The sequence below is a fragment of the Anas platyrhynchos genome, chromosome 1, assembly GCF_047663525.1.
Source record: "Anas platyrhynchos isolate ZD024472 breed Pekin duck chromosome 1, IASCAAS_PekinDuck_T2T, whole genome shotgun sequence".
NCBI classification, from domain to species: domain Eukaryota; kingdom Metazoa; phylum Chordata; class Aves; order Anseriformes; family Anatidae; genus Anas; species Anas platyrhynchos.
Window position 1 is genome coordinate 151,329,076 of NC_092587.1, and position 24,956 is coordinate 151,354,031.

Consider the following 24,956-nt stretch of genomic DNA (forward strand, 5'->3'; position numbering starts at 1 on the left):
GGGGGTACTGCTACTATTGGGCGGAGATGGGATTAGGAAAGTCAAAGCCCACGTGGAGTTGAATCTGGAACATGAAGGGCTTCCATGGGTACAACAGCAGCTAAAGAAAGACTAGGGAAAATGTGGGCCTGCTGCTGAATGGGTTAGGGAAGCTGGTGACATGGAAACAGATGAGATACTTTGTGCCTTCTTCACCTCAGTCTTGATGGGTAAGACTGACCTTCAGGAAAACCAAGTCCTGAAACCCATGAGAAAGTTTGGAACCATTAGTGGAAGGGGATCAGGTTAAGAAACATCTAAACAAAATGGACATACAGAAGTCCATGCAATCTGATGGGATACACCCATGATTACTGAGGGATCTGGACAATGTTCTTGCAAGGCCACGCTTCGTTCATTAACATCCTCTTTAATGACCTGGATGATGGCACAGAGTGCACTTTCAGCAACTCTGTAAATAATAGAAAACTGGGACGAGTGGCTGATCAACAGATGGTTGTGCTGCCATTCAAAAGGTCCTTGTTAGGTTGGAGGACTGACCCAACAGGAACCTCAAGATATTCAACAAGGGGAAGTGCAAAGTCCTGCACTGAAGAAGGAATAAACCAGTATAGGTTTAAGACCAATCAGCTGGAGAGCAGCTTAGCAGAAAAGTCCTTGCAAGTTTGAAGGGACAGGTTGAACAAGTCAGCGATGTGCCACAAAGAAAGCGAACAGCTCTCTGGGCAACATTAGGAAAAGTGTTGCCAGCAGATTGAAGGAGGTGATCCTTCCCTTCTACTCAGCACTGGTGAGGCCACACTTGGAGTGCTGGGTCCAGTTCTGGGCACCTCAGTACAAGAGAGATGTGGACATACTGGAGAGAGTCCAGCAGAGGGCCACAAAAATGATTAAATGACTGGAACACCTCTCCTGTAAGGAAAGGCTGAGAGAGCTGAGACTCTTAGCTTGGAAAAGAGAAGACTTGTGGAATCTCTTGAATGTCTATACATACCTGAAGGGAGAATGCAAAGAAGATAGAGCCAGCTGGATTTCACTCCATTCACCACCAGCTCTGGGCCCAGACGTCCAGCCAGTTTTTAACCCAGCAGAGAGTGTACCTGTACAGGCCATGGGCTGCCAGCTTCTCCAGGAGAATACTGTGGGAAAATCCCATGTCACTTGTCTTTCTTGGAGTAAAGGCGGTGATGAAGATAGAATTTATGTTACTTGATCCTGAACAACAAGTCAGTAAGATCTGCATGAAGAAATCAAAATGGAGTAGTAACCTGAGTAGGAACTGAGTAGTTAGAAATATGGTTTAGCCTTTAAACTTACTAAAGTAATATAAATCACATTACCTCATAAACCTCCAGTAAGAAGTCAGTTGGCAAATAACAAACTGAAAAGTAAATATATATATATATATATAATCTTGCATACATAAACCAGCTGAAGCAATATATTGGAATATTTTTAAAGATTAATAATTTAGAATTGTGTAAAAAAGCTATATAAAACATATTATTATAGCTGGTTGTATTTTGACAGTATAATAAAGCTTTATATTGCATGTGGTTGAGTCACCTTGATGATAAAATTTTCTTTTTCTTTTGCAGAAAATGATGAGGTCATCAGTGTTTCATATGTTCATACTAAGCATGGTGGCTGTAGATGTGATTGTTGCTGCTAGTAACTACTACAAAGGAGAAAATTTCAAGAGACAGTATGATGAATTTTACCTAGCTGAGGTGAGTATGCTGAAACGACTATCTAGATGTTTTTCAAGATAAGATAAAGTAGAAAATGTGAATGTCAAGCACATTTAAGTACGTAATTTTTTTATTCCCTTAAGCATTCCAAGAATTCTTTGCTAACTTGTTCAAGTTCCTCTGTCTGACAATGTCTGACAGCCCTATTTTACAACCTTTTGAAAGGTAATTTCCTCAAACAAAATGTCAGTGGTAATGAGCTGAGGCTTAAGTGTAACATTTGCAGGCAATGCATGGCTGCTGAGTTGCTATCTTTTTCTACCAGGACTGTAACATCCGTAAGAATTTAACTTTAAAAAATGGCAAAACTCTGTCTTTAAATATTGTATTTCTTTCTAAATCATCTTTATTTGACATGTATGTGTCTTCAAGATGGTCCTTGAGCATAACCAGAATAGTGTTGAGAGTAGCCTAGCTTCAGTAACCTCAATAGCACAATACGAAGGAACATTTATTCAGCCTTAAATTCAGTGAAGAAGGATGTGCTCCTGAACCAGTGTAGCAGAGGAAAACAGTTTCTTTTTACGTGGCATTTTGGCTGAGAGCCTGCTTGACTGTTTAGTTTGTCAAAGATATTGCTGTAGAGCATGTGCTAAAGTGCCTAGAACATTGCTTACATGACTTTTTAGTTTTTTAGTTTAGTTCAGTTATCAAAATAAATAAATAAATAAATAAAAGTTTTGAAGTATTTGGTAGTAATATATAGGTATAGTTTCAAATACATATTTTTCCTGAATCAAGAATGAAATCAATACTGTAGCATTCCTTATCAACAATACTTAATTCCATGAGCACTATGAATTGTCACCTTATCTGAAGATAAAGCTACCACTGCTGAAATTCACTGAGATGGGTTCTCTGAAGATGCTGATCACTGTTGCCTGGATTGTACATGTCTAGCTGTGTGGTTACTGCAGTTCCCCTGACTTCAATAATTATTACACTGTCCTTTGGAGCCAGAGGGTCCAGTTGAAAAGAAGACACCCTGAGAGTAATTTATGGCCTCACTTCCTGGGGCTGACATTCTTAGGCTAGTGCACTTGACAGCATGTTTTGACTTGTGATTCTGCTGCCTCTGGTATTGCCTTCAAGGCTGACAATGACAATGGCAGAAGAACTGCAAGTCAAGAAGTTTGATGGCTTGTACTCCTGGGGTTTTAAATGTCTAAATAGACTTGTGAGTCACGCTCAAGTGCTCAACTTTAAACCTTGTAGTGCTTAACATTATGGTGCTTAATGCATCTCATTGTTTTAAGGGAGGTTGAATTGGTACTCATTTTTAGATTTCTGTTAGTTTTAGAATTTGTGTGTGATCTCTTAAGGTCCTACAAAGCAGAGACCACCAATTCTGAGACAAAAACATGAAAACAAGGAAAAACTAAAGGTAGCACCAGAGTCCAAACTCTCAAAAGAGTGCAGGTTGCATCAGTACTGCACCATTTCAGCAGTATATCCCATACTGCTGATCAGCAAACGGTAGGACTCATCAAATCTCAAATATGGAATTCACCCTACATCTCAGAAAAACAAGTTCTGGCTTAGTTTCACTGTTTAGAACCAGAATTCCAGTCAGAAGGTAGCTAAGTGGTGGCTTCATATTTTCAAATTATAATCAAGACTAAACAACCTCCTCCCAAAGAGTTATGAAACTACTTTGTTCCAGACATTAAACAAGTTCTTAAGAAAAGCCCACACGTTTAACATACTGAAATTATCTCAACTTTTAGACAGTTGTCATAGAAAGAATAATTGTGAAATGTGTTAATGTATTATCTTTATTTTATCTTGAGTTCTGAGCATATTCTAAAAACAACATGAATGTGAAAGAAGATGATCCTGGGAATAAGATGTTGGAATAAAACCAACAAAGTCTGGATTCTCTTATGATAACCCCTGCAGGGTTGACAATATTTTCACTTCATAGAAGTGAAGACAGTGAAACTCATTTTAATCTCCAGGCCAAAATGAGTAATTAAATCAGCATTAAAGCCTGAGACCATGAACTTTTCATGGAAGGCATTTTTTCTTTATGCCCAGGATACAGCAAGTGGAGTCTGGATTCTTAACAAAATAACTTTAATTCTATTTATATTCAAAATAGGAAACGCTGCATGTGCTATTTCTATTTTGGCACTGAATATATAGTATAATTATGCTTTTATTAATCAGTGCTAGAAATACTCTCTTCCACATCTATTTGAAGTCTAGGGTTTGGGCTTTTTTTTCGACAGAAATACTTGCCAGGGCTTTATACTTCAAAATGAGTGTATTGTGTAGATTAGTGTACTAAATTTCTGACTTATGAACGTCTCATTTTCTTTAAGGATATATTTTTCTGTCTCTGCATAGCTTAGATCGATCAGAATACCAATTTAATAGTGAGGAAGCTGTCAGAAAAATAATTTGCTTATACGTGTTTACTTTTCTATAAGCTAAAGTAGTCTGGAATAGGGAAAGGTATCCTGCTTATCTGTAAGGCATACTTGTTTGTTGTCCATTTGGCTTTTGTTTCTTTTGTTGTTTGTTTTTTAACCTGTGATTCTTTCACTATAGAACCTATGAAAATCAAATAACAACCCCCTAGTATTTTATGGCAGGTGGTATAAAATGCAGCATCAGAAGAGCCTAAAAAATCCTAAGAAACAGGAGAAACTGATAAGATGGTTTCATTTCCTACTCAGTTATTGTGAATCTTATTATTCACAGCACAGTGTGTACAATTAAATTTTTTTAAGAGCCTTAAAAAGGCTGCATACTCAAAGAATGCAGACTATTCCACAGTGGCTGTGTTGTTTCCTTGGTGAGGGAGACTGGTTCGTGCAGGATGCGCTGCTGTTGCTTTATATTTTTCATTAAACTGGTCTGGAGAACACTCTCCCTTCAGAGACAGCTTACCAGAGCAGCCAACAGCAGTGAGGATTCCCTTTGCTTAAGGAAATAGCCAGACAAGTTAAAGCAAACGCATCCAGCAGATGCCTTTTCCAGAAGTCATCCTGGAAGCTGCTGGCTTAAGGAGCAGATGCGGTCTAAAAAAGTAGATTCATTCTCATGGTCACAAGTTGTAGTGGCCTATAAACGCGCTACTATGTCCATTTAAACTAAACAGACAAGCCTAAGTTAAGTTATTGAGATATTCAGTACCAAGAAAAAAATCCTGCTTTTTTGTTGTTGTTGGAAAAAGAAGACAGTCTCAAAAGAAAGCAAGGCAAAGGTGAGGCAAAAAGAGGGTAGAAATGAATTCTAAACCCAGGTCCCATTGGTTGCATGATTTAGTATACTCAGTAATAAATAAGAATTGGGGAAGCATTTCAACTTAGATACATCAGCCCTGCAAGGAAAACAAAGAGAGAATTTTAACAGGATGAGTCAAGAAAACAGCATAGTATCTGAGAACTTGGAAAGAATAGAACTCCAAACTCATTTTAGTAGTTGGGGCTGAGGATGTTGACTTTACCTGCTCAGCACCTAGACAGAATAGTGCTGAATGTTTGTCTTTATGCCACTGCACATTATGTTCCATCAACGGAGGCTACACATTAGAAGTCTTACCAGGCACAGGTGGGATTCCTGCAAGTACTGTTTTAAAGGGCCTGAAAATTGATGCATTAACACCATAAAGCTTCCAGGTGGCTGGGTGGGAGGCAGCCCTCAGAGAGCAGCCGTGTCGTTCCTCTGTTGCCTCACTTGCCTTCCACCCTCATTTCATCATTCAGAGCAAAGACAACCAGCCGTTTTGGCAAAGTAAAGTTTGTAAACTGGTGGAGGGTGGCCACTCATGTGTTACACCTGTTTTTCCTGTGCAGGTCTGTTCTGGTGTCTAAGGTGAATCTGCTTTTCCCCTGTCTCTACAGAAATGGAAGGAGTGATTTCAGTTTTAAAAAATGTCTGTAAAATTGCATTGCATTTCACACCTAAGAAAAAGTTCTACTCAGATATTCTCAATCTTCTCCTGTAATTAATTACAAGGAAGGAAAAAAAAATACAAGCTCTGTCAGCAGGAAGACAGGTGTATAAATGTAATCAGATGTTATGCAAACCATTTGATACATTTTTAAGTGCTAGTGGTTTGAATTCGTTTGACAAGCATGTAAAATGCAAATGATCCCGCCCACACATTTTTAGAATAAATTAAAATACACTTAACATCATATTTGTTAGTCTTGTCCCTAATGGGAAGGCTATGTACTCTGAAGTATGTATGGTGTATTTAAATAGTATTGTTATTCCACCTGCACTGAAAGTGAATTCCAGCAGCTTTCTACCCCCCATTCCTAATTTGCCCCCCTTACTCTTTTAAGACTTAATTAGATCTGTTTTACTTTAGAAATGAGCTTTCATTTTAAAATTTTTGATATAGCATTTTCCTTGTGTTTTAGATTGGGATTTTCATGTGGAGGAGTAGTTTCTTCAGATTTGGCATATTATTCTCCTGGAGCTCTTTGAACTATAAGGGCTGAAAAAATAGGTAGATATATTCAAGAATATGAGCATCTTGTGTACACTGATGTGTGTATATATGAAATCACACAAATATTTATTTGCAACAGTTGTTTCCTAATTTAATGAAAGGTTTGGAGGGCTATGAAGCATTTTGCCTTGATTTAATCATTCAGAGGATATTTGAAGTCTGGTAATTGTTTTGAATGCCTTGAGAAAGCCATGTAAGTATAGATGGTAGCACCACCCATAAACAGCTATATGGTCTAGAGGAATTAGCATAGGACATACACTTCAGTGTCTAATTTCCATCATTATTCCTCTTGTGATAGTCCTGTACACATAAAATATGTAAATTTTTAATTATCTGTCTCAAAAACATCTTTCATGTTGATAAATGTATTTCTGATGGACTGATTTTAAATAATGCAAGTACATATGGCAGAATCCCAGAGACTGTGACTGTCAGATTCAGAATTCAAATATTAGTCTCTAACTTTGTTACCACCTACCAAATCCAATAAGCCTCAATGCGATCAGTTAATCTCTCCATCTTTTACCATAACATTCTGTAATAAAAAAGACTAATAATACTTTAGCTCAAAGAAGGCTTGAGCTGTACTTTGTTAATGTTTGCACAGCACTTGTAAATTATTAGTTGTATATAGATACCACCTAATGTTATTTTAATGTCTCCTTTATGCCCCGAAGCGTGTTAAGGGTCAGAGAGCAAAACTGCTGAGAGAAGGAAAAACATCTTTTCCGTCTTGGGTTTCTTGGCTGCTGGGAAATGAGGGAGAGAATATCTCAGAGTATGTAGAGAAGTAAATGAAGAAAACAAGTGAGAAGGAAATGTGTCTAGCCAGAATGGTTTTTGTTAGAGAGAAGAAAGAGAGTAAGTTTTGAAGATATAAATCTATACAGAATTGTCTCCCTTTTTTGAATATCATGCATTTCACTGTGTAACTATTTCAGGAAAGGCCTCTGTAAGAACCCCATGGGTTATCCTTTTTTTTTTTTTTTTTTTTCCTCTGTAACTTCTCTCCTTATTCCCTCTGCTCAGCTTCTTTTGTATCAACTCTTTTTCAAAATTGTGAAAATTTGCCAATTCTGGATTGAGCTTGAATTTCCTCTTTTTTGTTTTTGTTTTAATTATTAAGTCCCATCATCCTTTTTTTTTAAAAAAAAAAAAAAACTGTTTCAGTTGTTTTATTACTATGGAAGTTATTGAAAATTTGAAGTAGCAATTTTGATCTTACCAATGTATATAAATACCTTAAGGGAGGTTGTTAACACAATGGGGGCAGACTCTTTTCACTGTCCCTTCATAGGGACAAGAAGCTTCTTGTCCCTTCATAGGACAAGAAGCATCGGGCACAAACAGAAATACAGGAAGTTCCATCTGAATATGAAGAAAAAATGTTCTGTACTGTGAGGGTGACAGCACTGGAACAGGTTTCCCAGAGAGATTCTGGTGTCTCATTCTCTGGAGATACTCAAAACCCACCTGGACGTGATCTTCTAGGTGACCCTGCTTGAGCAGCGGGGGTTGGACTATATGATCTCCAGAGGTCCCTTCCAACCTCAGCCATTCTAGGATTCTGTAGTTTTCAAACAAGACACCTTCTAACTTTGGTTTCTTAGATCTCCTATTTTTTTTCAGACAGCTTATATATGTTGCTTCACATTTTGAAAAAAATCTCTTCAGGTTTTCCTTCTTGTACATATACACAAAGTGAAAAGTTAATTGGATCTGTCTATTATTTCATACCCTCCAAACTGTGACATCTACATGTCTGGGTGTTAGGACATCAGAAATTTTCACAAAGTGTACATTTTAAGGAATGATATGGGCAAAACAAACACGAAAAGACAACATAATACATAAAAGAAGTCTGATCTAAATTTACAGTTTGAGCATACAACTCTTGAAAACTTAAGTGTCAGATTGTACAACTGTTTGTATGAATAAGTCAAGTTTTGAACTATTTATGAGGGAAACTGAATAAAGAATTTGACTAGTTTTTTGGAACCACAGATGTAATTACTTAAAGGAATAGTATATACATGATTTGTCAAAAGTTTATTTTCATTATATAATCAATTAAAAAATCATTTTAATGGTTATTTATAAATATGTGTATTCACAGAAAGCTTCCAAAATATAACAATTTCTGTAATTTTTTCTGAAAATGTAAAAATTCATTTCAGTTCTATATTATTCATGGTTGACCAATGAACAAATAAGTGCCATGCAATCACAGAAATTTTAAAAAATCTATTATTCATTGTTTATTATGTTTAGAGAATGATTGTTTTTCCTAATACAATGAAGATCTTTATTTTTACCAAACAAAACCTTTATGGATGTTGTGACATAGAAAGTTTTAATTGAACTCAGTGTTTTGAACATATCTCTCTCCTTTTATGTCTAGGTTGCTTTTACAGTTTTGTTTGATTTAGAAGCTCTCCTGAAGATCTGGTGTTTGGGTTTTACGGGATACATCAGCTCATCTCTTCACAAGTTTGAGTTACTACTTGTAATTGGAACCACTCTTCACATTTATCCAGACCTCTATCACTCTCAGTTTACATATTTCCAGGTACGATCAGCTGTGTTCACATTTTACCCTAAATACCAATTAAAAACATTATCAATCAAAAGGAGTATATATTTCACTGTCATTTACTTATATTCTCAGATTACTGATGTTCTCACAATATTGACTCTTGTTGAAAATGTCTTTAAAATACCAACTAAGTCTGTTTTTAACTATGTTTCTTGTGTGGATTTACAGAAAGAGGATTAATTCTAACTTTGTCTAGCAGTCCTGCAACTTTCTGTTTTCAGTAACTCACATTTCTTATCTAGGCTGCACTGTTCAGTAGGTTCTGGATTAGTTTATTCCTCGTCCTTCATTCAGCTTTGACCTTGCATACAGCTGCTTACTTTATCACCTTCCTATAGAGTCCACCACTGCTTTCCTGGTTTCCATCTCTGACACCTTGACAAACATGCTGTTGCTCCTCCAAATCTTAATGTCTACAGCAGCCACATCTCTAACCAAGACAAGTCTTCACTCCAGTCATTGTGGGTTTTCTCCAGAACCATTTTAGGGTTTCATTTATCGCTCTCTGACCATTCCTAATTGAGAGGGAAAGTGTGTTGAGGCTCTTCATACATTTTTACTTTGGGGAAGAGTAGGGAATAGAGACAGGGAAAGACTGATTAATTAGACTTCTGAGTTTTTCTTCTGCAAACCAATACAACCAATTCCCTGATCAGCCTCATCAGAGTGCTTAGGGTTGCGCCAGTTATGGGAGAAGGTGTTAAGATTCATTATAATGTGCTATATTCTACACTGCTGAAGAAAGTGATTTTCTTTAATAAAAAAAAATATATTAAGGTATGCATATCATTTTTGTCCATTATTTAGCAGTGGATTGTCATGATGAAATGTTAATAATAAGTAAAGGCAAAGAATGAATGGCCTGACAGAATCCTGTTGATATATGTGATTAGCTCCAGCAACACCCAGTAATCAAGTGAGGGTGGCACTCTCCCCAGGTGTGGGTTGAAACATAATGGCCTTTTCAGACTTCTGCAAATCCCATCTTGTTTTCCTTCTAAACGGTTCTACAAACCTGCTCAAGAAGGATTTCAGAATTTCAAATTCTATTTTTCTTTCACCTAGAAACATTTGAAGGCTTTTACATGGTTATACGTTTTCTTTGCTGTCCAAATATGTGATTTTTTTTTTTTTATTCAAACATGGCATGATATTCCTAACATGTAAGAAAGGATGCATGTGCAGGAGAATGCCTTTGTACTCCTGTGCAAAAGTACCCAGGAAACCTAACTGGGAGCTTTCAGTTATATTAGTTAGCCACTTAGTTAACACATTGGTACATAGTTATTAGGCAGGGCCCGCTTGCATTTGTTGATTATTTTCTAGAATTTTAAAGTATAAATTATGGGTACTTCGGACTAAATACATAATATTATCACTAAATCATAGGACTGAAAGTATAATTAAAATGTAGCTGGATGTTGGTAATAAAATCATACAAGAAGTTATTTATTTCTAATGATTTTAAGTAGTTTCCCTTTCTTTCTTTTTTTTTTTTTTTCTTCTGTAAGTGCTTACTTTTCTGACAGAAAATTTCAGGATATGATTTTTATCAAAATACATGTGTATAAGAGATATACAATTTACAAGCAGAAACAGTTGCTATGCTGAACAATTTAGGTTGTCTTTTGCAATCCAAATCCCCAAAGAGGTGGATGACAGTAAGGTTGGAAAATACTTTACCTTTGATGTCAGTGTGTAAAGGAAGTACACACCATATTCTCCAGCAACTAAGCTTCTTGGCAAACTAGATAACATGTTTTCACATCAACCAAGGTCAAAAAGTATTTTTCACTTGGATAAATCTTGATGGTAGGCAGATTTCCAGGCCTTTAGATATTAATAATGACAGGTTAAATGTGTTCCTTGTCAGCCAATAAAACAGGTTACTGAAAACACAAGTCTTATTTGACACATTCCAAGATAGTAAGCAGACATATTATTTTCCTTGTCTAGTCCTCCTTAGCATATATTTCAGTCTGCATTATTCATTGGCCTTCATCATTCATTACCTTTTGCCAGCACATCATTTGCTCTTCACCACATTGGCTACTGTCCAGCTTCCCACCTGTCTTTCTTACAACATACAATATACTCGCTGTATGTTCATTCAAAGCACTTTGCAAAGCTGTCTGTGAAAGAAAATGTCTATGGCAAAGCACCATTCTGTGGCCATTATCTGTAGAACATCTCATCAGTGGACAAATGGCAGAATTTGCATATTATTGCAGATATCTGTAATAAACTGGCATAAGAATGCCAGTTTATTAGAGATTTAAACAGAATTTGACCTACACTGGATTGAAGAGAGTATTTGTGTTTGGAAAATATTGCTGAGTCATTTTCTGAATTAATATCACTTTTAGGAAATGTGGCTATTATTTGGGACAGAGCAGTGGTTTCTCTTGTAGTTTTCTTCTTGATTCAGTTTTTAACATATTTTTACATTTAATCCAGATAGGGTGCCTTCTGCATCTTTCAAATTTGATACAGTTTGCCACCCAACTAGGTGGAATGAATAAAATGTTCATTACAATGTACTTTTGCTAGATTTAATTTGTTACCTAATGAAAATAAATGAAAAATATAGTATCAATAAGATTAGTGTGTTGCTTAAAGGTCAATTAAAGTTCCCCAAAGGAAGGGAAAAAAATAAGGCAGTTAGTAAAGTTTATCTAAAACAGTTCAGAATACAGACTAGCATGAAATCTTCACTCCACTGGAGTCAGTGTTAACATTAGTACTGAAGAACATTTACACACAAAGTAGATGTGCTAGCATTTACGCTGCAGGTAGATCTTGTAAGTAAAGACACCACGTTTAAATGTTCATAGTACTTAGAAATCTCACTAATGCCTTTGTCTGTCACTGTCTTAGTAACCAGTTTTATGTACTTAGATTATTTGTAATGTGAATACATTACCAACGTGTTTAAGTATCTCACCTTATTCTAACAATGTGAAATTTAAGCTGTATTAAATATTGAAGGCAGTGAAGGCTCCCCCATCTCACATTAGGGGTTTGGTATGTTTGGAATAAGTTGCTCTCTGATGTTAATTTTCCATCTCCACTTTGACAGTAAAGCCTATTTGGAGTCCTGCCAGACATTAGAGCATATTCTGGGTACCTGACGGATAGGTAGGGAGATAAATTGCATGTAAAATACAAAGGTGTACATTATTAGCAACCTACAAGGTACAGTGAAGTCTTTCTGTGAACAACTGCCATATCCTTCTGTCAACCTTATTTTCTATCCAAAAGAGCATGGCAATTGTATTTGACTTGAACATAGGGTCAGTCTATAATTGCACTGTAATTCCTACCTTTCAGTTTCAATGTGATTCGTGTGGAGTTATGGGCTATAACTTGGGCTGGAGAATCATTTTTTTTTAGGAACTGCCAAATGTCATTTGCCCCACAAAGAATCAGAGTCATAGAATCCTGTCAGTTGTCTCCAGCAACCGCTGTGGTTTGCCACTGCCTCCTGTTGATCTTAACATTCACATCACTGTTTCTGCCACAGTTTTTTGATCTACATGGAAGGATCAGAGCTTTCACCAGCTTTCCCAAGGTAGATTCAACAGCGAATGGATCAGGCGTCCCACACACACAGCAGTTTTGCTGCCACTAGTAACACTGGGAGGTGTAAAATATGTCAAATACATCAGTGGCCCCCAGTGCTGTTTCCTCTGATATTGAGAAATACCACCCCAAATTCCCTTGTTGTTTAGAGTATGAAATAGCAGCATGCGCTTATTACCAAACTTGGTAGTTTATACTGTACACAATGCCAAACAATTTCACCTTGGGTCACTGAAATGGAAAGATGACCTGTGGAAGAAGATTTGGCAGTTTTCATGCAGATATGTAACCTGCAGTAACAAATAACGGAATCACAGAAAAGTTTAGGTTCGAAGTAGCCTTTTAATATCATCTTGTTCAGCCTGCTGCTCAAAGCAGAGCTTTCTTCAAAGACTGTTCGGGACCCTGTCCATTTAAAATAAGTGTGATTTTTTAACTGTGATGATAAATAAGCTTGGGAGCAATTTACCCAGCATTGCAATCAATTCTCAGTTGCTATATCAAGACAGATTATTTTGTCCTCTGCTGGAGACCATTCTTATTATTCTGGAATTCCTTATTACATCCAGATTTACTATCTATGATATGTTTTGCATATGTTTTTGTTCCCTTTTTTACCCCTAAAAAAGCCCCAGCTGCATTTCTTTGATGACCATGAGTCACTGGTGAGTTGATTTTAGCATTGGGGCCTTCATTATACTCCTGTGCCTATACTTTCAAGACCTCTGCTGTCATACCATGCCTGTACACCTTGATACTGCATTTTATGAAAGGACCATACATAAGTTATTCTATGCAAAATTTCAGCTTTTTATTACAATATGTTAGATGCAAAGATATATGGAACAATAAGCATTACAGCACACAGTTTTAAAAGGCTATGCAAAAGACAAAATAGACAAAATAATGACCAGTCACCTGATCATTAGGTAAGTGCTGTTACTAGCTAAAACAAAGCTGAAGGCACATCTAGATAAGTACAAAGCCTGACAGGTTCCTCTTGCCTTGAAGTCTCCTGAAAAGTTGTTGGTTAACATAGTAATCAAATAATTAATGCAGTTGTATTTTCTCTTTCTTTACAGGTTCTTAGAGTAGTTCGGCTTATAAAGATTTCTCCTGCTTTGGAGGATTTTGTGTATAAGATATTTGGACCAGGAAAAAAACTTGGGAGTTTGGTTGTATTCACTGCCAGCCTTCTGATTGTAATGTCAGCGATCAGTTTACAGATGTTTTGCTTTGTGGAAGAGCTGGATAGATTTACAACCTTTCCACGGGCAAGTATAAGACGCATTGATACTTTGCATTATTATTTTCTTATATTATATATATTATATTAATTATTACATGACCAGTTTGCCTTTTCTTCTAAGAACCATGGAGCAGGATCAACTTAAGTAGAGAGAAAATAATTCCCATGTGTAGTAGTCTTCCACTACTCCTTCAGTAGTGAAGTTTGCATTTTGGTTGAGTTTTGTGTTCTATTTCTGTTGTTCAGGGAATATGGATATTTTTTTTATGTGTGGACATGGATGATGATAAAACAAAGCATATGGCTTAACAGTAGTCTAGCATGCTAAAAAAAAATAATCCATCTCATAATCATAGGTATTATCCACAAAATTTATGTAAAATATCTTCATGTGATTTACATGTATATCTACATATTGTGATGGTTGATCTTGATTCGTATAGGAATGCTTGTTTTACACTGGGTTATAAAACCTGTCTGCATTGAGAAAATAAGTGTTTGCCTTTTGGGTATAAATAGTGGATATTTATGGGCATTACGTTAATTCAGAACAGAACACTGAAAATCAGTGGAAATTGGAGCTAATGTATTTATTGAAGAACACTGTTCTGAATGAAAATACTGCCATTTCTTTAATAACGTATTAGATTGAATGTACATGGATTGGTTCCAGTCACAATTTATTTGTTTCTGTCATTACAGCTTGGTTATTCAATGTATCTATTTTGGTGAAAGTGCATTGGTGGGAACAATTAAACAACAATGAACAAGACAGCCTGAAGGATCATGCATTTAGCAAACAAAATGGCTAGGCAACAATTTGTAATTATCAACCTGGATTTGATTTACGGGATGCTAGCCTTCGAATGTAAGACAAAAAATACCTACCCACAGGGAATAAAGTAATGCCATGCATTCTAGTTTAGAAAATGTGCTTAGAAAAACAGCCAGTAGGATCATAAAGAATTCAGTATAATTCATTTTTGAAACGCTGAAGAAAGCAAAAAGAAGATAATATAACTTAAACTTTACTTATGAAATCAGGCTTCTGTCTCTAAAATGAGTGATATTACTATTGTATTCTATGTCCAAGTCCAATGCATAACTTCTGATTAAAAAATTCCAGCTGCAGAAGGTTGAAAGTGCCATAGAATTTAGTTTTAGTATTATTTTGTTTTTCAGGCAAAATGGTGATGACAGTCCTGAAGGAGTTATTGTAGTATAGTTAAAATAAGAGACATTCACAACATGTGTATTTTAACTAGATTAATTGGTATAAATATCCGAGAAAGATTGATTTGCAGTAAAATGTTGCCAAGGTATATCAGGATGTTAGGAAAGTTTTAAATGATTTGGGGTGTTCAATCTGAGGCCAGTTAGGACTTAATAAGAACTTTCAGTGTATTGAATTTTAACAGATATATGTATATACCAAAATACATTTGAAGAGTGAGAAAATATTTTCTCCAGTAAATTATACATTTAAAAACAAACAACAACAACAAAATCCAAGGTTGTTTTCTATCTTCTGATAGAATTTTCTGGGAAAAAAAAATGCAAGGCCAGTTACTGATAATAAAGGAGTGTTCCACTAGTAATGAATTGAAATATTTTCAATAGTTTTTGCATGATAGCCTATAGTAAGAGTGCCTGCTTGTTTTTTACATATTGTTTATTTGTATACATATTCAGCTAGTCATAAATGATTCAGAAGTCTAATTTACAGTATGTTTTCTTTCTGTAATTTCCTAGTGAAGCAGTTTTTAATAGCTCAATAGAGTCAGCGGAAATTTTGTACTAAAGAAATTTTGACTGACAATGCCCCTTTAAAGTGTGTCTTCCTACTAAAGGCTGGGGGATTACCTCTAATGTTGTCTGCTCTGAATAAAGAGCACAGAATAAGACAAATAATGCAAGACAAGTAAGACGAGTTTGCAATAAGGCAGTAATAAAATATGCAGCTCTGGGTTTGCCTGGAACATATTCTTTTCATAATGTACTGAAGAAATGCTTGCATTACTATATAGCGCAGGAGACAATATGAGGTCTGCATCAGCAGAATTTGTGACAATGAATTTTTAGGGGCTTACCCCCAAATAAGAGCAAACCCCAAATGGCCAGCACTGTTGCTGTGGGCTTCTTTCACATCTGAATATGCAGAGGACAAGTACACTAACAAAGTGGTGGCACCAGAGGTTAAATTTGGAGTTTTTACTTTGAAGTGCCTTCCACAGTGAGACAGACAAAACGTAAAATCATTTTTGAAGCCGTTAAGTGCTTTATAAGAAGGCACAGTATGGGTTTTGGAACAAGGAGACCTCCTCCTTTCACTAATGCCTATAAATTGCATGTTTTCACATGGTTTCCTGACAACAGTCAATAGGCACAGGCTCGGTGTTGCCATGGTTACAAATTTCACTCTTCTTTTGCCCATTGCAACTTTCCAAATGGACTGGCTTTCTCTCTAATACTAAAGTATAAAAATATAGATGTTTGCTCTCCTGTTTCTAACCGATCCACCATCTCTATTTTTGCGTGTCTTCTTTGGCTGCACATACCAAGCCATGAAGGGCAATAAAAAAGAGGGCGGCTGAGTGTTGGGCCCTAAATGAAGAAGAAATGAGAGGGGGAGTTCTGTTCAATGACAGCAGCATAAGATGGCTGCTCAGAAATTTAAGCATTCACTGTGTAGACAACAAAATATATTGTTAGTGCCTCCGACTGCCATGCCCCAGTATCTCTTGAAGTTTGGGGCCATGTATTCGACTACCCGGTGTCTCAGATAAATGACAAAGCCAGGAACACTGCTCTTCTGTTAAATGGGTCAATACAAAATGAAATCCAGGCCCACCATATCCCAACAGCAACAATCCCACCATCTTCAGTAAAACCAGGACCTAGTCTTGAGCTTGGAGGAAACTCCATTTGTGACTTATTAGTTCAATATAATTTTAAGTTCCCTTAAAAAACCTAAACCACATAGTCTTAATTCTCTGATGCAGTTACAATCATAGTGCTGTGGACATGTTTTTGGAAGGCAGCTGCTCTTCTCACAGAGTGTCATGGAGCACTCGTTAACGTGTCAGGAGAAAAAGGATAGTTCAATGTGGGTAGATGCAGTACAAGCATTGCACAGCATTGGTGTACATCCTGTTATTTTCATTTGCAGAAGTAATCCCACTGATTGCAGGACAGCTTCCATGAATTAGGGAATTTGGGAACTGATTACCAAATTCCTCAGGGAGTTGGCCCATAATTTTCTATGGACAAAGCAGCTGTTACAAATCAAGTACATTATAGCTGAAAGTAGTTCTTTGCGTGGCACCACCCCAAAATAGATGGACAGGCTATCAGACCTGTCACTTTTGCTTGTACGTACCACCAAATATTCGCAGTCTTCCACTAAAAATAAAAAGGTAGTTTGACTTCCATCATCAAAACAGCTAATTAAGTAATAGGGCATAAATACTCAAAGAAATTGACAGCCTTTTCTGTAACATAAATTAATTCAGAAAGTCACCATTTGCATAAATCTCTAAGTCTCATCTTCACAGATGTTGATTCTGTCAGCTAGATAGTTGCATTTCAAATTCATTTTAAAATAAACAGTGGGAAGAGCACCTTTCAGCTAAAAATAGCTTGCTCTGAAGGAGATTGCCGGGTGCAAAACAAACTCATTGTGCACTGCTGTGTTTTCTTAAAACTAACATTTTGTAGTATACCGGACTTTAACATGATAATTAAATATTTAAATTATATTGAAAGGCCACTTTAAATAGCTACATGCTTTATGGACAGCTGATTTAGATGGAAGATTAATCTTTATAGTGTTAAAAGTGGGCTTTTTCCAAATTGATATAGTGCCTGTACTAATATGGGGTCCACAACAGAGAATTGGAGGTATCTTTATACCTAAAGCATTTTTTAAAATACATGTTTTTAAATAGCAATAAGCTGTAATATTTTAAAATGATTCAGAATGAAGAATACAGCACTGGTTCAATTACCCAGTAACCCAGGTGTTTTTAAAGCCAGCAGTGGGGATGTATTACTTAATGTAGTATCTCCCTATCTTATATTTCACATCAGAGCATCACACCCATCAGGTATGGCCACCACTGTCTCCAGAGATGCTCTGAGCACAGTGAAACAGCAATTGCTTCTTTTAGCTTTATCTGCACTTCATAACAGGAGGCTGGGAACCGGTGCTGTGTACTGACGGGGTCATTGTCTTCTTGTCTGTAAGGACCACTGGCTGATATAAAGGAGGCTGAATGTCCTGTTTGTTTCAAATATGCACCCCTGTCTACAGCCTCTCCACAGCCACAGATCCCAGATGTCTCTTTCTCTGTATGTTTTGCACAGAGAGGGACTTTAGGGATTTCACAAAGCTAGATAACACTGGTTGGTATTTTGGCAGGGTCAGGGGTTAGTTTTGTGTCTGTTTTTTTTTTGTTTGTTTGTTTGTTTGTTTGTTTTCAGGATTCTCAGCATGATTTTTTGTGAGGAAAGGAATCACTAATAGGATTCTATCTTGGCACCATGCATGGAGTCTGCAGTTGTGGCTGGGAGGGGACACGAGTTCAAAGGCGTTGTGCCTGTGGCAGGACCTGGGCACAGGCCTGCAGCATGCTGGTTAACACCTAGCCTACAGGCAGGAACGTGCAAGTAGAGGGCACTGTGCAAATTCCAGTCTGTATTAGGGCTCTTCTAACACATGACATAGAAAAGATTTTAGCTGACATAACGGATGTATAGAAAGGTAATTGTGAACAGTTTTCTAGTTTATACTAGCCTTTGTTCTATGTGTTGAAAGGAAAAGCTGGGACATGACATTTGGTCAAGATGTTGCTGACACAGAAATTGCAGTCATAAGTTAAATGTCATCCCCCAGTGTGTGCAATTGCTCACTTGGATATTTTGATTTATTCCTTGTACACCTTAGCTTCCCTTCTTATGAGTGATTTGGACATGTAGGCCTAATCATCTCTGAAAATTTGGTTAGTGTGATTTAATTCTGAAAAACAACTGTCAAAATAGCTGCTTCACTCAAACTCCATGGTCTTAGCCTGACTGCTTATGCTTCTGTTTGCTTCAGAGAATCCATTTCATTGTTTTTCAAGTGAAAAAGTTTGCATCTACATATTTTCAGCTTTTTCCACATGCATTTGGGCTTAAGATAAGTTGATATGAAAGGCTCTCCAGATAAAGTTTTTTCATGGGTGTAACATCTTCAATTTCTAGCACTTTTTTGGTATGTATTATACTTTAGTAAGATCTCAGCTTTGATCTTTGCTGTCTGGAAAGACAGTACCTCTGATGCCAGGCAAAAGCAAAGGAAACTTGTGTGATAGTTTGTCATCGTTGAAAGATTTAGTACCATAAGGATCCACACATCATTCCTACTCTGTAGTCAAACTTCTGTGACTGAGGCAGAGCAGTCGTCAGTGCCTGTGTATGATGTACATTTCATGCTCACGGGTTTGTCATACTGAGTTAGATTCTGGTCTGTGCCATGGTCTACAGATGCCATTAGCTCACCTACCTTCAGCCAGTGACTATGTAAACCTCTGGATCTATGGGTTCCGCCGTACCTTTACAGTCAATGATGAGATGGAGACAGAGGGTGATGAATCTGCTTTAGCTATTTATGTTAAGCAAGCATTTAGTGAATACCCACATGTAAAAGTCTGTAATGATTGTGACTGAATCTGATCAAATAAATCCTACCCCTGACTCAGGCTCTGTTTTTTTCCTGGTGGTCCCCAGTTCCATGAGCAGTCAGTCCTTCGGTAAAACGGAGGTGTCTCAGCTTGTCCCAGAGGGCTCATTTTGAGAGTGTGTGTGTCAGGTACCACCTTTGGCATCATTCATTTTTATCTCTCTGAGCCTGTTTCCATATTCTGAAACAGGGTATGACTGACTGAAACAGATGGAAGAACTGGGACCTTGTTTTATATTGCTTAGTTTCATCAAGTAGGATGCCTAAAGTGCTTCTGCTGTTAAGATAACATAAATGTATGATCTCATTTAACTTTTACATTTTATTGTAGGCATATTTATAGAGAGGCAACCCTGAAGAATGTGTATAAACAAAGAATTACAATACAGTGTTGTATTGTAAACAATGAGCTGTGATGCTGAGGTTATCCTTCCAATTTTGTTAGCCCACAAGGCAACCAAAAAAATTTTTATATGGGCTAATGGAGACAAGACTATACTTACAAATTGCAGATTACAATGCAGTCAGAGGTTAAGCTATTTCTTTCTGCTTGTGCTCTGAAATAGCATTTCACCTGACCTCACACATTGAAATACACTAATTTATTAAGATTTAAAAAAAAAAAATGTTTTGCTCTGTTAAATCAACTTGAGGAATATTTCTATAAAAATATTTATATAGTTCATGAATTGTTAATATTTATGTGTTGTTGTTTTTTGTTTTTTTTTTTTTCTGGCAGGCGTTCATGTCAATGTTTCAGATTCTCACACAGGAAGGATGGGTAGATGTCATGGATCAGACACTGAATGCTGTAGGACATATGTGGGCACCAGTAGTTGCCATTTATTTTATACTGTATCATCTTTTTGCTACACTGGTAAGTTTTGACTTGCAAATGCACTGTGCTTTTCTTTGTTTTGAATTACTCCCATACCTATTCAATGCTTTCCTCATCTAGTTAAAACTAATTGTGATGCTTATTTTCAGCATAGGGGGTTTTTGCTTTAGTTCTTTGATGTAGTAGAATTTACCCTACAGCCATGTGGCATAAGTGGGGAGCCTTTGTTCTGGTGTGAGTTGTTCATCCTAAGATCCAAGTCACACTGGTAGACTAATAATGTAATTGTTAACTGTCTTGTGCCTTCACAGTTCTGATGATTGCAGAGTGAAGCAAGCGCTTTTATTTATCATGTTGAAATGGTCCTCTCAATTTCCATTGCAGTCTCTTTGCAGCTGTAATTAAAGTCAGAAGTGTTAAGCCTTAGGATGCAAACTCCTAACTATAAAGCAGTGCTTTCCTGTTGTCTGATGCAAAATCAATGCATAGAAAATATGTGATATAGTATATCAGGCAATAAAAGGATGAGAATTAATGAAGTGGTTCCTGCATGTGTATGAAAATGGGGATTATATATAAAAAGATGTTTTTTGTATATGTATTTCAAGTGAGATGATTACATTTTTTGGTAGAGACAATGGTATGGAAAACATGGTTTTGGAAATCCTATATCAATAAGGGCTTGGCACCATATTTTGAATACCAACGCACAGAAAATACCACACTCAGGGGAATAACCATTTTATCCACTTTTATTTCACTCCTACATTTTGTATTTTGCATTCACTGCAGTTTTAGAAATACTTATTCATAGTTTCATTTTCTTCATTTCCTTTTTTTTCTCAGTTGCCTACTTAGTTGAGGTGCTAATTGTATTTATACGATCTCCATCAGTTTCCTGTTACATTTTTACTTTATTATGTGTTCTGCTTCACTCATACTGACTGACTGATCAGACTGTAATTGTGGGTGCAGATTTCTTCACATGGGTTGAAATTCTCAATAAGTGGCAGTAAAGGGAATTCAGTTCTCTTGGAGCCCCTTAACCAAATCAGAATATAATCAGAGCAAAGGTACATTGTCAGCAGTTACATCGAACTTATACTTGTAAGGAGTATTGGGTCTAGAAAAGTAACTTCTTATGCCGAAGAAATCTTTAAAACTCCATGGGAAATGGGGAAAATAGCAAGAAGGAAGAGGAATTTGGTCATGAATTTTCAAGAAGTTACTAGTTAAAGAATCTTATTGCTTTTTTTCCAGTATGATCTGGAATCTGTTTTGTTTTTTTCCTCTTAGATAAGCATTAATTCCCTAATTTCCTCTTAGATAAGTAATAAAGTAGTGTCAGATGGCCTCTGTGCTAAAAATTCATATCTTAATTGTAAAATAACTTAGCTGTAAGAAATTTTTAGCATTCTGCTTTATGTGTTATATTTTGAAAGAATTATCTGGGACTCCTACATTTGTTTACTCAAACTACTTATTTTGCTAGGAGCTAACTCACCTGTCTGTACACCGTCCTTCAGTCCTTTTCCAGTGCATTCACATTTTAAGTCAACAGTCCTTGCTTTGCTCCATAAGTGTACACTTCTAATTCACCTGTGCAAATTTTATATGGATGAAGAAACTATTTTTTAAGAGAACTTTGCAAAACTACCTGGTCTTATGAAGTTGTTAGCTTCACTTCTAATATTTTACTCAGACCTTGGAAGAGAAAAGCTATGTAGGACAAAGTTGTCTAGAGGCAAAAGACAGGCTTAAAGAAAGAAAATATAGAATTGGTAAAGTAGCATGAAAGCAGTTGGGCTGCTCCTGAAACCAAAAAGAAGAGATCTAAGAATAAACAGCCCTAAGTGAAAAACAAAAATGAAGTCAAATGGAGAAATAACTTTCACCAGCCAGAAGAAGGGGGAGGATTAGAATGGAGAAGTGATAATTGCAGGCATTTGGCAAAACAGACTATAGAGCTTTGGAAAGAAATGAATAGGTTTCACATGAGAAAGCAACGAAAAGTTGAAGCTCAAAAAACAAAACCTCTCTTGGAAGTGAAGACTGTTATTAGATGAGATGGCAGTGGAGGAAGTTAAACAAATAATAAGTTTGCATTTAACTTTTCTTTTGTGGTACGAGGTCTTCAGTTCTTGTTGAAGAAAGTGAAAATGGAGTTAATGAATGTCTTGATGCCTTGATACAAATCTGTGCATAAGGCAGCTGTAAGCAGTGATATATTTAACAAGTACTGCATTTTTTTTGGTCATGTGGAATGTAAAATAAATTTCCTTAACTAGTATTCACTGAGCTCAGGTACTAGACTATCATAGGCTGTATAAAGTATCTGAAGAAGAAAAAGACCATACTGTAAAATCCTGACAGAATGATAGCAAAACCTTTCATTAGCAATTAGGGATCAAAGTGCTTTGTACCACGGATTAAGTATTTTATCAGAACTCTGTCCTGTTTTGCATTCTGAAGGCCATCTTAACTTTCACAGTTCATAGTAATCAGATCATCAAAAACAGTTTGAAGTCCTGTTTAAGTATGTGGCATATTTAATATGTGTTTTCTAACAACTGCAGGAAATTCTAAATATTGCTAAAGACAGTTCCCTATTTAAAAAAAAAAAAAAAACCACTTTTCTGAAGACTGGTATTTTATAAGTTTATGAGTGAAAGTCCTTTCTTTGTCTTCTTCCCAGGATGCTTGAATGACAGCAAACATCAACAGTGGTGAACAGATACAATTGTCTGCTCTGGTTGTCAGTCAGTGGTTCAAAACCAAAGAAATATTTTAGACCTGTAACACCTGTAAAAGAGATGAAATTCTTACTGATATCCCTAGGAAATTGGTGCTTGCCTGTAGAAGCTTGATATGTTTGTAAACATTTCCCTTGATCCTCAGAGACTAAAACCTTGGCAGTAGCTGTAAAGCTACATCTGTATGCATTTGCTGCTTTAAGACTTAAGTAATCTGAAGAGAGATGCTGAATGGAGGTATCCTCCCCCACCAATATCCATTCTCTGCCTGTTCTGTCTCCTTCACAGCTATATTTGTGAAATTTTCCCCTTCTTTGGCCTCTAGTCACTACCTTTAAAGGAAAATATCATCTGATATACACATACTTTCTTTTTCTGTGATTCTTCCTCCTAAAGGAAGAATCCTATCTACACAATATTTAATGGACAATAAATGAAAATGCATGTTTCCAACATTGTGGCTCCTGATGCACTCAAATAATGACACAAATTTACTTCTCTTTCCAAGTGGAGTTAGCTACTTTGCACAGAGACATTGTGAGCATTAAGCAAGTCAAATAAGCCAGAAACAATTTACTACTTACAAAATGACTAACAGGCATATATAGGCAAGCAATATTAGTTCAACAAATGTCAAAGGCAGTACGCCCTTTTACATGAATAGCACCCTCATTTTTCCACTGTATTTAATAGTATTTCTTGAGAAATATAAGGCAAGCTTTAAAAAATAATTTGTAATTGTTTTGTAGATTCTACTCAGTTTGTTTGTTGCTGTTATTCTGGACAACTTGGAACTTGATGAAGATCTGAAGAAACTTAAACAAGTAAGAACATGTTTTTTCTGTGCTTGAAAGTATTTTCAATAAAACATTTCTCTACCGTTGTTCTTATGGCAAAATAAGAAGACATTTGATGAGTATGAAGAAAACAGTAGCCGCTGAAAAGAATAGCCGTACTTTGATGCATAGTTGGTCATCACACAACATAAGGTAGAAATTAAGAGATTATTAGAAGAAAAAAAAAGATTTAGAAAATAGCTTACATCATAGAAAAATAGAATGGTTCAGATTGGAGGGGAACTTAAAGATCATCTAACTCCAACCCCCCAGGTTGTCATATATTTGAAATGATGTAAAAATCATAGCTAGGTAATCTTTTTGCTTATAATCTACTTATTGATAAAATGTTGTTAGCTTATTTTTGTGTTCACAAAGGCTCTACCATGTGACTGCTGTACTTCAGCCTAAGTGTTTATAGGTCTGTATTTGCACTCCACTATGAAGAAAAGTGAAAATACAGTATTTCCCCTATACCACATCAGACATGAGTAGGATATGAAGCATTACCAAACCATGGACCCATTGCTGCAGAGGGTAAACTTTTCTAAGATGTAGTTCCCATAGCCTTTTGTAAGTAAAATTAAGTTAAAATACTTGATTTACAGCAAGGTAGACAATCTCCCTGACTTTAGGCCTCAAATGTTAAAATGCTATGAGCCATATGGCAATATCTGAGCACACTGTGGAACCACTGCAAGTGAGAATACTGGCAAGAGTCAACAGACAGGAAGTGATAGAGGGGCCTTCACTGAATGTGTTGGGTGAGTCCTAAAGACACTTGTCAAAGTTACCATGCTTGCTTGATTCTCTAGATTTGAGAATCAAGATTACCTAGAAGCCACTGTCACAGGCTTGAACCCCAAAATGAAAATCACATAAAATGAATATAACTAGAGGGTTCATGTTGGCCATTCTGACCTTGTGAGCAAATCACCACAGAGGAAGGTGTCTCTATATTTTACGTAAATACACAGGTGTGATTTTATTTGTGCAGAGATGCAAACTAATAAGCATTTGCTTATTTCATGTGTGAGATAGCATACTGAGAGCTTAATGTGTCGAAAGTGCTTTTGAAATATTTGGGTTATAGCCTTCTTTCACCCATCATTTGTTGGTGTTGTTTTTCTTAAATGTGCATCAGCAATTGGTGTAGAA

At 36.4% G+C, this 24,956-nt stretch overlaps 1 protein-coding gene across 2 annotated transcripts in view; it reads left to right on the plus strand.

Annotated features, from left to right (window-relative positions):
• NALCN (sodium leak channel, non-selective) overlaps positions 1 to 24,956 on the plus strand; it is a 228,476-nt gene that overhangs the window by 118,449 nt on the left and 85,071 nt on the right. For both annotated transcript variants that reach the window (XM_038173435.2, XM_027443733.3), the window contains exons 11-15: positions 1,599 to 1,730; positions 8,624 to 8,791; positions 13,483 to 13,674; positions 20,111 to 20,248; positions 23,712 to 23,786. In XM_038173435.2, coding sequence (XP_038029363.1) covers positions 1,599 to 1,730; positions 8,624 to 8,791; positions 13,483 to 13,674; positions 20,111 to 20,248; positions 23,712 to 23,786 — 705 coding nt within the window. The remainder of the gene's footprint in view (positions 1 to 1,598; positions 1,731 to 8,623; positions 8,792 to 13,482; positions 13,675 to 20,110; positions 20,249 to 23,711; positions 23,787 to 24,956) is intronic.